Source organism: Thunnus albacares, chromosome 15 (genome assembly GCF_914725855.1).
Source record: "Thunnus albacares chromosome 15, fThuAlb1.1, whole genome shotgun sequence".
Taxonomy (NCBI): Eukaryota; Metazoa; Chordata; class Actinopteri; order Scombriformes; family Scombridae; genus Thunnus; species Thunnus albacares.
Window position 1 is genome coordinate 17,941,755 of NC_058120.1, and position 16,305 is coordinate 17,958,059.

The following is a 16,305-nucleotide window of genomic DNA, read 5'->3' on the forward strand; positions in this document are numbered from 1 at the left end:
CTAAAATCTTAGTGGCATCTGTCGCGTGTGTCAGTTTTGTTATTGCAGAGTTTTGATGACTTCTCAGCCTTTTCAGTATGTAGGCTACTGAAAGAAATGTCAGTCTCAACAAGTCGATTAATATCATATTGAGTCTAAAATCCTTACTTTCCCCCCCGAACGAGTAGTAAAAAAAAAAAAAAGCCAGATGCGCAATTACGCTTGTTCCCAACTCAAAGCAGCTTCTAAAAATAACATGTGGAAACAAGAGATATTGTTTTACCAGCTTTATTCTTTATTTTAAGCTGTCGTCACTTCTTCTAAGAGAACTGTGTAAAAAAAATTATGCAGTTGGGGGAAAAGTCAAATAGTCTCATCCAACGGTGAGATATTATCAGTTTCTTTAGGAACAGTGGGATCTTTGGCCAGAGAAAGAAGAGAAATGCAGGTTGATTGGACACTTTTTGCAGTGGGCATTGTGGATCGGGTGTGCTGCATGTACTCAGGCTGTGTTTCCCTTCTTGCAGTCACCCTTTATTCCCACTGCTCGCACTGGTTTTTGAGAAGTGCGAGTTGGCGACGTGTACTCCGAGGGAGCCCGGCGTAGCAGGCGGCGATGTCTGCTCCTCAGACTCCTTCAATGAGGACATTGCAGTCTTTGCCAAACAGGTCAATTTCAAAATATCAAATGTATATATATATAAATATATATATATATATATTGTGGGTGTTGTGGCTGCGTCACGGCACATAGTTTTCTGCCTGCTTCATTATTATTATTTTTTTTTGTGTGCAATGAAACGTCTCTCTACATATGATTAAAGAATAGTGTGTGTTCTCTGCAGATTTTTTAACACAAAAGTTGTCTCATTTATGAGTTTTATGTTATCAAATTACACCCCAGAATAAATAAAAGAAAAAAATAGACGCACATTCCGCTCATTTCATACCAAACTAACTTTGACATTTGGTGTATTATTTTAGGTCCGAGCAGAAAAACCTTTATTTTCATCAAATCCAGAGTTGGACAATTTGGTAAGCGCACACTTTGACCTCTCTGTCTCACAATAATTCTCGCTTCAGTGTGGTTGTACTCTGCCTTGTTTTGGGATACTCTGGACTGTCCGCAGCATCACACAGTAAATATGTGAACATATAATTTAAACTTCCGCACAGATGTCAGATCAGTTTTCAAGTGAAGCTGTCATTGTTCAATCTTCCCACCTTACTGACCCAGCTGACCGCTGTGTAATGACTTATTAGACTGTGAGAAGCAGCTTCTTTTTAGAGTTACAACATAGTTTGTACTCTTGCTGGCTATAGTGTGTACTATATTATGACGGGAGGATTATCATATAATAAGTCTACACTGTTGTAACAAATATTATTACCGTACATTTTGTGATATAAATCGCGCTCCTTTTCATTTGTTTCAGATGATACAAGCCATACAAGTATTACGGTTTCACCTCTTGGAATTAGAAAAGGTAAATATTATAAATCTTTATATTTTTTAGAGCTCTCTGACCTGCATGATGCTACCTGCACAAACAGCATGTATGTTCACTGATATTAAACCTACTTCAATATTCAATATCCAGTGCAGTGCTTTACTTATCAGCATATATTTAAAAATAAACCGGAAACTTTCAGGTTTTATCATTTTCATAAAATATGCTATTTTATTTAGTCAACTATTTATGCAGCTGGAGTGATTATTGATAAAACATGCTGAAGCCTCTTTGCTCACGTTGTACATTGTTATTGATCCACAGATTTAGTTTCAACTGCTCATTATTTCGCCAGCTTACGGCATGCTGTTTATTTTTTTGTCGTTCAACTTGTTGCTCCAGTCTCAGGAGAATAATAAGCACTGCAACAATTTCACTATTGTTTCCTTGCCGCCGATAATGCCCCTTAATTGGAGTTATTCTTGGACTGGTTGAAGCGTTTCCCCATCCTGAAAAAGGTGTTTTCTTCCTTTTCTTTTTCTATAGGTGCATGAGCTCTGCGACAATTTTTGCCACCGGTACATCAGTTGTTTGAAAGGAAAAATGCCAATAGATCTAGTTATTGACGAACGGGATGGCAGCTCAAAATCAGACCACGAAGAACTCTCGGGATCGTCGACTAACCTTGCAGATCATGTGAGTAATAACATTTATTTTATTTGTAATGTGTGATGTGCAGTTTTTTGTGTGTGCACGCTTTTCTGTTTATGATGGAGTTCATCTGAGCAATTCGGATTTTTTTTTTTTTTTAAAAAAGAAACTGCATATAGATAATGGACTACTTTTAAATAATCTTATTTATGATGTTTCTCATAATGCCAACTTTTGGGCTACTTAGCCTCTGCTCAGTGTGTGACCCTGCTGTGCCATCAGTAAATAGAGCATGGTCTGCTCTGCAAGGAAAATCTGCCGATCGATGTTCTAAGGTCAAAAGCTAGATGTGATACAATAGACTTAGTTATTGTTTTAGTCTTTTGATTAGAGCCAGTCATGTGTGCATAATGCAGTGCTTGCTTGTGTGTTCGAGGTTTGAGTGTGTGTGTGCGTGCGTGCGTGTGTGTGTGTGTGTGTAGTGTGTGTGTGTGTGTGTGTGTAAATCGCTGCCGTGCGTTATTGGAGTGTTGCACGCTGAAAAAAAAAGAAAAAAAAAACGTGAGGCAATTATCTGTTACGCAGGTTTAACGTTAAAGCAGGGTATCAGCGGTAAGCTTTAGCTTTAGGCCAATATTTAAAAAGAAAAGGGCTTTATATATATGAGGCTGTGGGAGCTGGATATGGCCTGTGCGTAAAGCTGTGGATTTTGCTGCAGAGGTGGAGAAAGTGGTAGCCTATTGAAATAGATCTCAGAGCTAAAGGCTTACCATCAATGTCAAGTTCACAAGGCATATGATGGTTCGTCTGGAGGCCTTCCATTGCTGTTGATGTTAATGTGTTTAATTGTTTCGTATTGATTGCCGTGTGGTTTGCTCTGCAGTGGCTTTCTACTCTGCTCCCCATTTTATGGCTGGAGGCTCCATAATGCTGAATTCAATTATATGCACCTGAAGTACAGCTTTAAATCTGAGGATCGATACCCTGGTTTAAATCGTGCATTTTCGGTGTAATAAACACAGGCTCTCCCCGCCATATGGATTGAGTTGACAGTGTAATATTGAGTTGATATCTGTGAATTATTGCGTCTTGCATGCCTGTGATAAAGCTAATGTTTTGGTGGGGTAGTGGTGGTGGTGGTGGTGGTGGTGGTGGGGTGCGTGGAGGAGAGGGGGGGTGGGGGGTGGGGGGGGTGTATGTGCAGCTATTGCAACAAAGTAACTAGTTAATATCTGTGCAGCACAAGGCCAAGCCTATTAGGAATTAAAGCAGATTTAAGTGTTATGCAAAGTCACTGCGCTACATCTGTTGGGTCTGGCTATAGGCCTAATAGCAGTGGATTCCCTTTGAAAGCCCGTCGCGTTTACAGGGACAAGCAGCGCACTGCACAAGGTGAATTAAAACGTAATTAGACCTAAGATGCCGATGTTGCTTTGAGAAGCGGTCAGAGCGACAATATTGTGGTCCTCCAACACAAGTGTAGAAATGAGGCATGCTGTTGTTTATATTGTAGAGATTAGATAAACTAGCCTGTTTAGTTTCATGGCAGATGGTTGATACTCAAGCCAATTTCCAATGGTGCCTCCAGTGCTTAGACACCAGCTTTTTTTTTTTTTTTTTTTCAGCAGTCCACTTGTGAGAAATATTTTGATAATTAGAAAATTAGATATGCCAATAAAGTAAATCAGGAGCAGCAATAAACAAAGAAGGTGCATGACAGCATGACAAGCCATTCATCTTGGAGTCATTTGGACTGACCACCTCATTATGTATTTAAGTTTTGAGGGATTTATTTCACTTTTGTGGCACCAATGAACTTTTTATTATACCCAACTGCTGGGCTGAATTTCACAAAAGCAGAAGAGAGTTTCCCCCCACCTTGTTTGACTTTAGAGCTGCATCTGAGCTGAGAAGTGATTTTTTTAATAATGGTTGAATAGTTTAAGTTATTGAACAATACGCACTCTGGTATATTGTTGCTTTTTTATAAAGACAAAGCTTTATTTTTGTAGTGTGTGTGTGAGCATTCGTGCACCTCGCGATGCTTTAGTGGGAAGAAAAAAAAAATGCAGAAAGTTAAACTACTGAAGTAAAAATGGCACTCTCGCTGCATTTGTGTGTTCAGTGCAGTTATGATCTAAAACCCTTGTAGGAACTTCTCCAGCAGTCATGTCTTATTGAAAGGAGTCCAGCTTTACGTGCCTAAATGTGTTTTGAATATGGGAACAATGCACAAAATGTATTTGGCTGCAAAACTGCGCCGCTGGATGGAAAGCAATTTCTGTCCTACTAGTCTTGATTTATTTATTTTATTTATTCATTTGTATTTGGCTCTGTTTTATTATTCATTTCTGTCCTCGCTTCCCATTGAAGAGAGGAAGGCGATTTGATAGTTAGATATGCTAATTTATTTAGTTAGAATCTCTCACGTCCATTTTTCTTTGCTTTGATATGCATTTTTAATATATAGCCCTGGGCTACATCTCATTTGGTGAAAGTTGTTTTTTCTGGAGATGATGAGGCTCTTCACTGTGAAGGAGGCGGCCCGTTGAGCTTGTTTTTATGCGTGTATGTGTCTCCTTCCTTTTCTACCTCTTTTTCTTTCCCTCCTCTCCCTTCTTCATACCTGACAGTGGAGCATAATGAGCACAGTTTTATTTACACTTGAATGCAGCATTGTCTCAGAGATGATTGGATTATGGTATAGTGAGAGCGGGATGAGGCCTTGCTGACACTGTTGATTTCCCTTATTCGCTTGCGGTGACTATCTCAACCATGTAGCCCACCCAAGGCTTCCTAACTCATCGCCCCTCCTCAGATCAACCCCATCCTATTTAAAAGAGAGGAAAAAAAGATGTTGTATTACACGTGAAGGGTGATGAGGAGGGGAGAAAAAAAAAAACACAGAGCAGTGTAAAAGGTTGGTATAGTGTGTGTGCTTGTCAATGGTTTGCTCTCTTGTCTTTTAATTAATGAATAATAAAATTTTGGTCTCTTCTGTGCTACATCCAATTAGGGAGGCAAATAGAATTAACAGTGTCTGAATATTATCTGTTCTAATGAATTAGCCTTTGTGTCTTCTGTGCTATTGTGCCGATTCTTCAGTTAGTTACATATTAGCAGAAGGCTTTTCATTTCCTTTATGCATATGCATTATGCTTTTGAAACTCTTTTGCATTTCTGCATACTTTAAGACTTATACAGACATACTGGAGGATTTGCAGGGCCCGCCGCTTTGTTTTGGCGAGCTTTCCTCAGGGAGTGATAGTAGTTCCCGTAGAGGGTTATGGTGTAGCTTATCTTGACTCTGCATGGCTGGAAAGGGAAAAGGGAGAAGAAAAAAAAGCCCCTTTCTGTTTACATTTGATTCTCTGGTACAGACTCTGGGTGCAGTAGACCATTGGTCAGATATGGTGGTGTCACAGGTTCAGTCAAGTAATGCAATAGTTCATCTTGTGCCCATGTAGTGATTTACTGTGTGTATTAGGGGCGATGGGTGCTCAGTAATGTCCTGTTTCTGTATGTCACTATGCGTGGTGCAGAGCAGCCCTCTGCCTCCGCTCACTGCCTGTGGACAGCGAGCCCTCGGGCCGAGCCGGCCTGCTGAACCGTGGAATTTCTCCGTTTTGGAGGTGCTCTAATTCAACTAGCTTTGTTCTCCTCGGGGACCGACTGCGTTTGGATCTCTCCCCCCCTCGTGAAAACAGTGCATCGTTGACTTGGACCGCTCTGTCTGTTCTACACAATTGTTTTGTGATGGTGGGATGTCTGGCCTTACATTTCCTATTTGATTAGTGTTCAGAGGCAGGGCCCTGTTGGCAGGCATATCTAATCATCGCTACGGTGGCTGGAGAGAGGCTAGGCTCACTTGTTGCATATCCCACACTCCCCTTCCTTTAACTGCATGTAAAAGTGCTGCTGTAAATACCCGCAATGAATAACAGTTGCCGAGGAGTCATTTTAGGATCACGAGATACATGTATGTTGACTTGTACTTAAATACAACACACAGTCGGTGATAATACAGACATATATTTACATACTCATTTACAAGCCCATATTTTCCAGTTATTTACTAACTGAAAGTAGAATTATCTATAATGACTTGTCTGTTTCATTTCATATTTTAGATTAGCACTGTCATTTTGATGTGTGCCAAACTCATGAGTCACAATAGAAATTGCATTTTTTTTTAATTTAATCTCTTCTCTCTGAGGACATATTTGTACATGTAATGTGCCACTCACTACAGTGAATAAGGTTGGTTTTGCCTCAGAGAAAGTTTTCAAGCATAAATACAATCAGTCAATCGTGTCTGTTAAAACATGCTGCGGTGAATTATTAGCTGCTAAATTAAGGTCTCTTTATATTCTAGATAATTGAGGGTGTTGTAAATACTCAGCTGTTCAATAGAGGTGCACCTAAATTTTTCTAAATGGGCTGTATATAATTACGTGCTCAACCCAACCAAAAATATGTGAGGAGTTTTTCTCTGTTTATGCCATGTGGCAAGATGTGTCTTGAAATGTCAGCTCGCTTTATGATTTACGAGTCCTGTGTTTTTCTGGTGTGTCAGCGATTCTGTACATGTTCAGCACAGGATCCCTGTAGCTTCTCTTTGCTGTATGTCCAACACACACACACACACACACACACACACACACACACACACACAAGGCTAGTTGTTCTCAGTCTATACCTTACACTGCTATCACACCAACAGATTTCTTCCCTTCCCTCCAGGTTCCAGGGGAATTTGAGGGAAATTCAATGATGCCGCTAAATCAATTTTATTTGAAATTCCTAGGGATGTAGGCAGAGTGCAGTGAGGGAAGTGAGATTGCACCAGGCAGGTGTTTGTAAATGAGAAACAGGGGACAGGAGCGGAGGAGACGGCAGCATTCTCCCGCTCTCATGTGGCCTGGCTGTACTACAAGCCTTCCTCCCCATATTGTCTCCTGCTTTTATATTAATTACAACTTGTATTATCAGTCACCAGTTGCTAACCCCAGCAAATAGAAAAGGCTGCCCCTAGAGACCGTGCTTCTTTTGTATCTTATTCTCCATCTAGTCCTATTGTGTTTGTGTGTGTGTGCGTTCCCGCCTGCACATGTATGTGTGTTTGCTTGCTGGCATTCTCCTCCTCCTCCTCCTCCTGGTAACACTGCTCTTTAACACAATTAGTGAAGAGCATGGAGTGAACCATGTTTGACTCCTAATTATGCCCAGCTTTAGGGAATAGTCACATGGGCTGTAGGCCTTTTTTTTTTCTCCTCTTTTGCTTCTTCTTCCTCGATTTTTTTTTATTTTCGAGGACTCCTTGTGTAGGTTGAAGGAGACTGTTTGGGTGACATGATTTTTTTTTTTTTTACAACTTGTTTGAACTTTATCAGACCCACAGGGGTTATAACAAAATGGTTGTGTGTGTTTGTGTTGCGCGGTATGGTGTCTGATGATGCACCCTCCATAGCTCAGAGAGACCCACTAAATTATTCATAGGGGAGGAAAGGCTGTTGCTTTTGTCGCCTTGTTGAGCGTGGAAAGTTAATGCTGTTGTTGTGATATTTGCTGCCTTGTTTTGCAGACAAGCGTTATGAATTACAGGTGACTTACAGGTATTAAAAAGAGGAGTGTGTGCTTCATCAGACACAGTATATCCACTGTATATGCACTGGGCAGCTACTGTATTACCATTATTATTATAAAGTGCTGCACTCTACTTTTTGCCCTATAGGAACCAAACTAACAAAGCTTTATCTATATCCCTGCATACAGGCCCATTAAACCCACAGGGTAGCAAATCACAGCAAAATATCATTCCCTTTAACACCATTAACTGAGGTGTCTTTGAATTTAATTTAGTACCAGCACCATTAAAAATGACACATTACTCTGCAATGATAGCTAAATTAAGTTCTATCGATTCAGCTGTTGCATTAAAACCATGCTGTGGCCATAGCTGCCAAGTGTTAGAGAGAGAGAGAGAGAGAGAGAGAACAAGAGAGCGAGAGTGTGTGTGAGAGCAGCGAGCATAGTTTTTCAGGTCTGTCTCCCGTCTTCGTCGGCAGTGGGTGTCTCATTGTGAGGAAGTAGAACCCAGTCATTTTCTCCTCTTGGAACAACAACAGGCTGTTCAGCGTGCACTGAGACCAGCTCTGCTAAAATACTGTACATTATGCACTCTGGGAGTTCTGGGATTTTTATTTGTCTTTCTTACTTCCCTCTGTGTTCGTACGAAGAAGACAGAATTAGATTGTTTTGGGATGGTTGATGGGTTTTTCCCACATTAGTGACTTTACTCAGCCTGCTGTGCGTTGTGAGCAGAACATTACTATAACAACACACCTTGCTTCTGAGAAGTATACCATGTGTTGATCAGTGGCCCAGAGAGTGAACACATCACAATCACCCATCCCTCTCAAAGCGGGGACACTTTTCCCTCCACTCATTCTAGAGGGCTAAAACCCATGCACGGGCTATTGTTCACTCTGTCTTCTTACCCCTCTTCTGAGTAATTCTCCGAGCTCTTTATCTGATTGCCATCCGGTGAACAGCTGACGCTGAGAGGGCCTTGAGTGGAGCGGAGGGTCTGAAGGGCCTTGTGTGTTTCTGTCTGCTGTTTTCAGCTCGGAGCTGTTTGAGAAAACAGCCCTCCTTCCCCAAAAAACTTAGCAGATAAAAGGGCCTCGCTCACAGGCATAGCAGCAGCCTCGCCTCCGCAGCAGAACAAGCAGAAGCACATCAGGACTGCACACCCAGGGGAGCTCGGCAGCCGCTTGTCTTGTAGCCTCTGTTTCCCCGCAAACTTCCACTAGTCTCCAGGCACTATCCTGTCTGTCCTCCTCCAGTACAGCTCACTCTGACTGGAGCACCAATGCAGGCAGGCAGGCTCCTCTCTGGTGGGAGCTGAGGGAAAAGAAGTTCATCAGGAACACTGCTGCAGTTAGACAAAATGGTAAAAACGGTCTCTTTCTTGGAATATTCTACGGCTTGTACATTTTCCCTCTGTTTTCATACGTATGTATGTATGTATGTATGTGTGTTTCTGTGTGTGTGTGTGTGTGTGTGTGTGTGTGTTTCTGGGGAAGAAAAAAAAAAACCCCATAGCGGGAACTGAGAAGTGGGTTGAGGTTTGTGGGAAGACTTGGTGCAGGCCTGTGTTTGTTTGGCTTGGGCTCTGCTCAAGGGGCTGCTTCTCTCGGGCCCCAAACAACGTTGGGCTTAGGTTCGCCAACATTTTGTCATCATGCTCAGGTGACATGTTAAATTGGGAAAGACTAGCTAGGGTTGTGTGAGCTACGAGGCAGTATCAACTCTGTGTGGGAGGCTGTTTGGAGTGCGTATTTGATTGAGCCTGTGTGTTTGCGGGCATGAGCGTAGTAAATGACGTGATCGGTCTGTCCCTCTATTGCCTGAATGGCAGAGGAAATTCCACCTCTAGCCTGCCTTCATGTGGCACTGATAAAGCCTTTCCTGTACAGTAGAAAATCCTGTTTCCCTGTGTGCACCAGCAGGGCAGTGTGAATGACCAGGAAAGAGAGCAGGAGAAGGAGCGAAATAAGGGAAGGACGGAGAAGAGAAAGAGAATTAAAGTCACCTTAAAAGCGGATTTGTTTATGGGCATTTCTTTGAAGTTAGGCAGTGGAGATTTAACACTTTTTTTCAGCGTGTGTTTGTATATATGAAAGTGAGTGTGTGCGCGTGTGTGTTTATACTTCTTGCTCTATTATGTCATTAGCATGTGTGTGTAAGTGTATTTCTGCAGTACTCTGTGGGCGTGTGTGTATGTCAGTGTGGGCGTGTACACATTTTTGGCAGATTAGCAGGAGAATCACTGTCATATCTTATTTTCATTTCTGACAGTGGTAATGATTAATGGCGGCTGTGGTGTGTTTGGACTTTTTACCTCTATATTTCTCACTTGACACGGAAGTCTCAATTGGTTATGGTATAAACGAACTCCACTGGGCTCTGCCATATGTGTTTAGACAATTACTCACAAGTGCTCTTCTTGCAACGTTCAAAATCAAATGCCACATTAACGGTGTGGCGTTTTGCTCTCATGCATTAATGAAACACTTTCATTACAATGATTTGACTTATTGCCAGCTACTTTAGTGCATGTGTTTCTTTATATTCATTTATGATTGTAGTGGCATCGTTGATTGTCTGTTAGCTGGAGAAACAGGCAGTGGGGCTCTTGGCCTTGCCAAGAGAATGTAAGCAGGCCAAGGACCCTCACAGTGCCTGTAGACTCTTACAGATGTCACTCTCACGTTTCCAGCATGGTCATATGGTCTTCCTCTCTTTCTGTGTCTCTCCCTCTCCACCTTCCCCTCCTCCCCTTTCTCCCCCTTCCTGCTCTCTCTGCTCCTGGTTTGCGGTTTGGACGGGGGAATGTGGATGGATGCACGGATGGATGAATGGATCCCACGCTCGCTTTCTCTCTTTTCAAACCTCAGAACCCAGCTTCCTGGAGAGACCATGATGACGCCACTTCCACACACTCAGCCGGCACACCGGGGCCCTCCAGCGGGGGACACGCTTCACAGAGCGGTGACAACAGCAGTGAACAAGGTGAGCCAGCACAGAAACGGGCACGCACGTGCACGCAGGCTCACACAGACACACACACATATATACATACATACATACATATACATACATACATACATATATATATATATATATATATATATTTACATATATATATGTGTGTGTGTGTGTGTGTATATATATATATGTATAATCAAGCACATATATATATGATTATATATTTATATATATTTTTATATATATATATATATATATATATATATATATGTATATAAAATCAAGCACATACGTGCGCACTCATGCACAACACATCAACACACATAGACACAGGCACAGATCCATGCAGGACATATTAATCATCATGCATGGGTAGAGTTGCCAACACTTCACTTTAACCCTGTTTAATGTGAGATCTACAGTGAATAGATGGCACATCTCTCCATACACGTACGTCCCAGTCTCTCCTTTTGCACACTGGATCATCCGTTTTTTTGACTGCCATCCATGTAAACACATAGTCACACCTAAAAATGAACACGCTTATCCACCGTTACACTCGGGCGCAGAAACAAGCAACAGCCAATATAATACACCAACCTAGTAAAAGGCTTTCCAAAATGTTGCTATTTAGAGAGCTGAACAAAAGCTGGTGATTAATAGTATATTTCTGCCAGTTCTTGCTTGCATTTAAACCATATTAACTTTGCCCGCACAACAGCCCCTAATCATGTCTCAGTGAGCCCTGTGTTATCCAGTACGCAACCTGCCAAACGGCAATAATGCATTTCAAAACAAATGTATTTGAATTTATTACAGTTAGTGTGTGCAAGTCACAGCTATGTGCCTTGTATTTTTGTCACGGCCTGTATCAATTTTGACATGTAAATTATCAAAAGCATATGCGATTAGTTGAATTTAGAGGTGCGGCCAAGCGTCAACACATTGCAAGGTTAAAATTGTTTATTAAATGCAACTGCTGCCTAAACTAAGAGAACAGATGATGAGCTCCTGGCCTTTCCTTTCTTGTCTCCCCCTTATTTTGAATGCACCAAGATCTCCTTTCACTGGCGGCAGAGTGTGTGTGTGTGTCTGTGTGTGTGTGTTTGTGGGTCTCTTTCTGTATCAGTGCGTGCCCTCTGGCAGTGTCCAGGGTTTTGCATGTAATTTCATCACACCGTCTACACACACAAAAACACTCAAACACTTAGATACACACTTATACCAGCTGGCTCACCGAATGGAGCCGCTTGTTGTGTCTCTTCATGGCTATCGCTTTGCCAATAAGTGATCAAATGTATCGATGGGATGTGTGCTCTGTGGTGGGACTGTTTAAATCATCTTCTCCTCCTCCGACAGAAGCAGCAGTTATCGCTTCTGAACCATTACTGACCGCAGACTAAGGGCCGTAGCAGACCTCTGTGGTTGGCTGTGTCAGGACTAGTTGGATCACAGGCTCCTGTCAGGCTTGTTGGAGAGGAGAAGACGATGATAGCTAGGCCTTGGCTAGCAACAGGATGTGCCTGTCTGACAGTAAGGCTATAATTAAGGAATGGCTAACAATAATGTGACACTTAATTGATCCTGATCGAGAGAATTCTCATTTTGCTTGCCCCTTCCAGGCTGGATAGAGCACAGAAATAGCTACAGAACAGTCTGGCGCTCATGAACACTTTAGCAGGGCAGACGCTCACTAACACTGCCTTCGCTGTAGTGCATTTTGTTTCTACATTTTTGCATTTAGTGGGAACAAGCGTCTCATTCTTTCTGAAAAAATCAGTAAATTTGCAGTAAACAGAGTGTTTGATTCTCTGGTATGGAAGTAATAATTTTGGTTAAAAACACTGTATGATGGCAGGTCAGAAGACGGAGATGAGTGGTGTTTTTGCACTCATCTTCACAACTGTAAGTAGCATGGGATATGAGGACTGCAGGAACAAGAGAGAGAGGAGGGGGCATGAGAGAAAGAAATGCACTGCCTATTGATTACCTTACACACATAAGTACAAGTGACCTGTAATCCACAGACCACTTATCGACCCCTTTCCCCACCATATCCAGTAACAGCGGATCAATATGGGCCAAAGACAGTTACGGTACAGCACCGTGCACTGGGCCAAGATAAACCAGGTCTAGATCAGGGCCAGAGTCTGACTTACACTGAAGAGTGCTAAATACTAGGTCCACCAGCCAGCTGAAAGCCTTTCATGGTAAAAAAAACCCCCAAAATAAGCAGCATAGAAAAGATAAACAGATTTAAAAGAAGGCACGAAGAGCCATTGAAGTACGTTGGTGAAAGAGTAGAAAAGGTGAAAAAGTAAGGAGAAAAAAGAGAAAGAGAAAAAAGAGAAAGAGAAAGAGAGAGGGCAGCTGATTTAATGGTCTAATGAGGCCGTCCTCCAGCCAGTTGTTTTGTGTGAGGCATGCTCTGACCTTTCGCTCCGCTCGGGAGCCCCGCCGCCTCATTTTTCACATTCTTGCAATTACGTTAACGCTTGAAGCGCTCGCTGACTCCCGACTTTGGCCCTTCCATTCTGACAGAGCCTTCCCCCCCCCCCCAACCTCTCCACCTTTCCCTCCTCTCCTCCACTCCACTCCACGCATGAACTCGCCTCCTATCTCAATACATTTCCACATAAAATTTGTAGTCCACACTCTCAAGTCCACAGAGAAAATGTGAAATGTGTGCTTCACTTCAGTAATGGGGTCTTTAACAGCTTGGCCCCTGTTAAAAGGGGTGACGATGTGGATCAGTTGAGGAAGACAGAATAGATGGGAGAGAGTGAGAGAGAGGAGGAAAGGGAAAAAGTGCGTGAGACCCACAGTGCATTTTGGTTTTCAGCTGCCAAGAAAAACATCAATCATTTCTTCTGCCAGCTTCCATCTTGAAAGGTGTATTTTATGTGTACATGTGGCTTGAAAAACATTTGCCCCCAAAATGGAAGCATCACTGTGTTGAATCTTCCAAAAAAATTCTCCCAAAAATGGTGAAACATTTCTGACAGTCTAAATGTCTGAAAGTTTTTACTTGTTTCTTCCTTTCCCTCTCTCTTTGGCTGATGTTAGGCGATGTGCAAAAGAATAAAGTTCAATATCACTCACATACCTCTTCTTAAAAAGTACTGTGTGTACTGTGCATACAGGTCTCAGGATGGTCGCTCTGAGCAGAATTCACTTCCACAATCTTCCGCTTGTATCTCAGCATTGAAGGTTGCTCTGAACCCGTGCCAAAAAACAATTTAACAAGTGCGCAAATATGTATTGCCCCTCTTGTGGAATAATTTATCGTCAAGCAGTAAACCAAGGTGAAGCATGCTCATAGCTGTCAGTAAAGATTGCCAGTTAAGGTTCTGACACATAAAGGGTATCAGTACAATACTCAGATCTGCAACCTCTCCCCACCCTGTTCTTAACAGACATGTTTTTCCTTTTTCTTAGAATTTCCATCCAAAAATATGTACTATCATCCTCAGGGCAAATTCTGCACTCTCACTTACTGATTGTGAGAGAGTGACTCCCTATGTTCTGGCTAGATAAACAAATATGAGCAGTTATGGGGAGATGGTTCAGAAGGTAACACATAATAACTTCATTGACTCTGCTTGCACATCATTTTGATTAACAGTCCTTTGGAACTCTCCCAAGCTTATCTAGGAACATCAGAGACATCAGTTGCAGGGAGTTAAACTTGATGAATGTGCATGCCTTAAGATAGCACTCGTTTCCAAGCAGGTGTCCATAATATGTTAAACATCCAAAGTGTGATGGAGCAGTGTGATGAAATACTCTGCACATTTGCCCACACCAAACACAGCAGAGTCAAATGCACTCAGTCATGAACAGTAAATCCCCAACACTGATTCTGCACGGTAGGTAACAGTTTTCCCCTCTTGCCGTATGTGTATATCTGTATGTCTGTGTGTGTGTGTGTGTGTGTGTAAGTGTGCATGCCTCAGCTCCAGTCCACTCTTGTAATTATTAGCTATGCATGAAGACCAAATCCACGTTGACATCTTGAGTGGTGAGCAAAGGGGCTTTCTGTACAATTCCCTGATTCTACTGTAGATGGAAAAGGCTCAACAGAAGAGAGGAGAAAGCATTTTGTACATTTTCTCAGCAATTGAACAATCCCCACGCTCTGTGGATAGACAGGCTCCCCAGAGAGACTGAGAAAGGCAGAGATGGAGAGAAGAGGAGCAAGAGAGGGAGAGATTGAATATTTGGCTTCAAGGGAGCATGCTGCGCTTGATGGTGTTGTGGTACATTTGGCCTTGGCCAGGGGCCCCACTCAGCAAGGTCTTTGTGGTTGAGATCACTAGAGGGGGGTCATTCCTAGTGGGGACACGACTCCCTGTGACCGCTCAGAGAGTCCCGGCATGAACAAGGCCTGTTGAATCTGGCATTTTCCAGACCTTTGGCTTTGCTTTTTTTATAGTAACACTTAAAGCTTAAGAAGATCCAGAAAATGAGGAAAGAGAAAGAAAACAAGACCAAAAACAATTTAACCACAACAGAAAAAACACCAGAGACTCTGCTAAACGCAAGATGGAAGTCTTGTTGCGTTTTAGTAGCTTATACTCAAGCTCTGGAGTGATCAGTGAGGTGTGTCTGTGTACATAAAATATACAGTTTGTGTGTGTGTGTGTGTGGGCATGCATGTGCATGTGTGTGTTAGCTGGTTCCCTCTAAGTGCCTGTTAGAGTTTAATTTAGTGTAGTAATTAAAGCTGAACACTGGCCTATAAACAACAGATAAACAATAAAGCAGACCCAAGCCCTGCTGTTTCATGGCTCTCACTCCAAGCTGTTGGAGCACTGATAATTTTTACACAGTGCCACTACCTCACCACAACACAATGCTGGAGCAACGAGGGTGTGTGTGTGTGTTGTAAATGTGTGCATGGGTATATTTTAGTGCGCGATGGCAGAGACTGAACAAAAAAGGCCAAAAAAACACATAAACACACAGGATATGTGCACTTCCCTTCTCGAAAGAAAGCACAGAGAGTCACAGTGAAGCAATCAGAAAGTGTAAGAGGAGTAGTCTGCTTCAGTAGTCACTTACAAAAACCAGCTCAATGGCAACAGCTATCACATAAACATTAAACCAAGTGTAACCATGATGTGAATTCAGCCAATAACTTTCAATATCTTACAGCCAGTGACAGCAAGTGGAAGTGAACTGCACTTCAATGGAAAACAAGTTAAAGATATACCTGTTTAATGAGGACAACAATGCTACGGCGTTTCTCAAGAAGCCACTGTGTGCAATTTTAGCCTTGTCACTACATGTCAGCCCCATGTTAGTCAGGTATCTGTTGTGAAAACAGCACAGTATGTCTGTCTGATGGTTTGTTGGGAAGGGGCAGGGCTATTGTTGAAAGCTGAGAAGAGTTTCTGTGGAGGGGGAGAAAACACGGTACGGAGGGGATACTTTCATGATCCCATTAGCATAAGAGAGGCTAAATTATTCATGTGGAGTGCTTAATCTATGGGGAAAAGTATAGTTAATGCACATAGTTTTAAAATGGATCTCTCTCTGCCTCTTCTCGAACACCAGATTCTTGCTGGATTCAGCATTTGCGGGCATTTACGGGAATGGCTGTCACTCTCCCTTGCATACACAGACGCACATAGACATAGTATGTGTGGGCATATGTGCACACTTGCTT

General features: G+C 42.3%; 1 protein-coding gene across 15 annotated transcripts in view; it reads left to right on the plus strand.

Moving 5' to 3' along the window:
• meis2a (Meis homeobox 2a) overlaps positions 1-16,305 on the plus strand; it is a 195,314-nt gene that overhangs the window by 117,121 nt on the left and 61,888 nt on the right. For all 15 annotated transcript variants that reach the window (XM_044373976.1, XM_044373980.1, XM_044373981.1 and 12 more), the window contains 5 exons: positions 507-648; positions 964-1,014; positions 1,416-1,466; positions 1,977-2,126; positions 10,544-10,658. In XM_044373976.1, the coding sequence (XP_044229911.1) occupies positions 507-648; positions 964-1,014; positions 1,416-1,466; positions 1,977-2,126; positions 10,544-10,658 (509 nt within the window). The remainder of the gene's footprint in view (positions 1-506; positions 649-963; positions 1,015-1,415; positions 1,467-1,976; positions 2,127-10,543; positions 10,659-16,305) is intronic.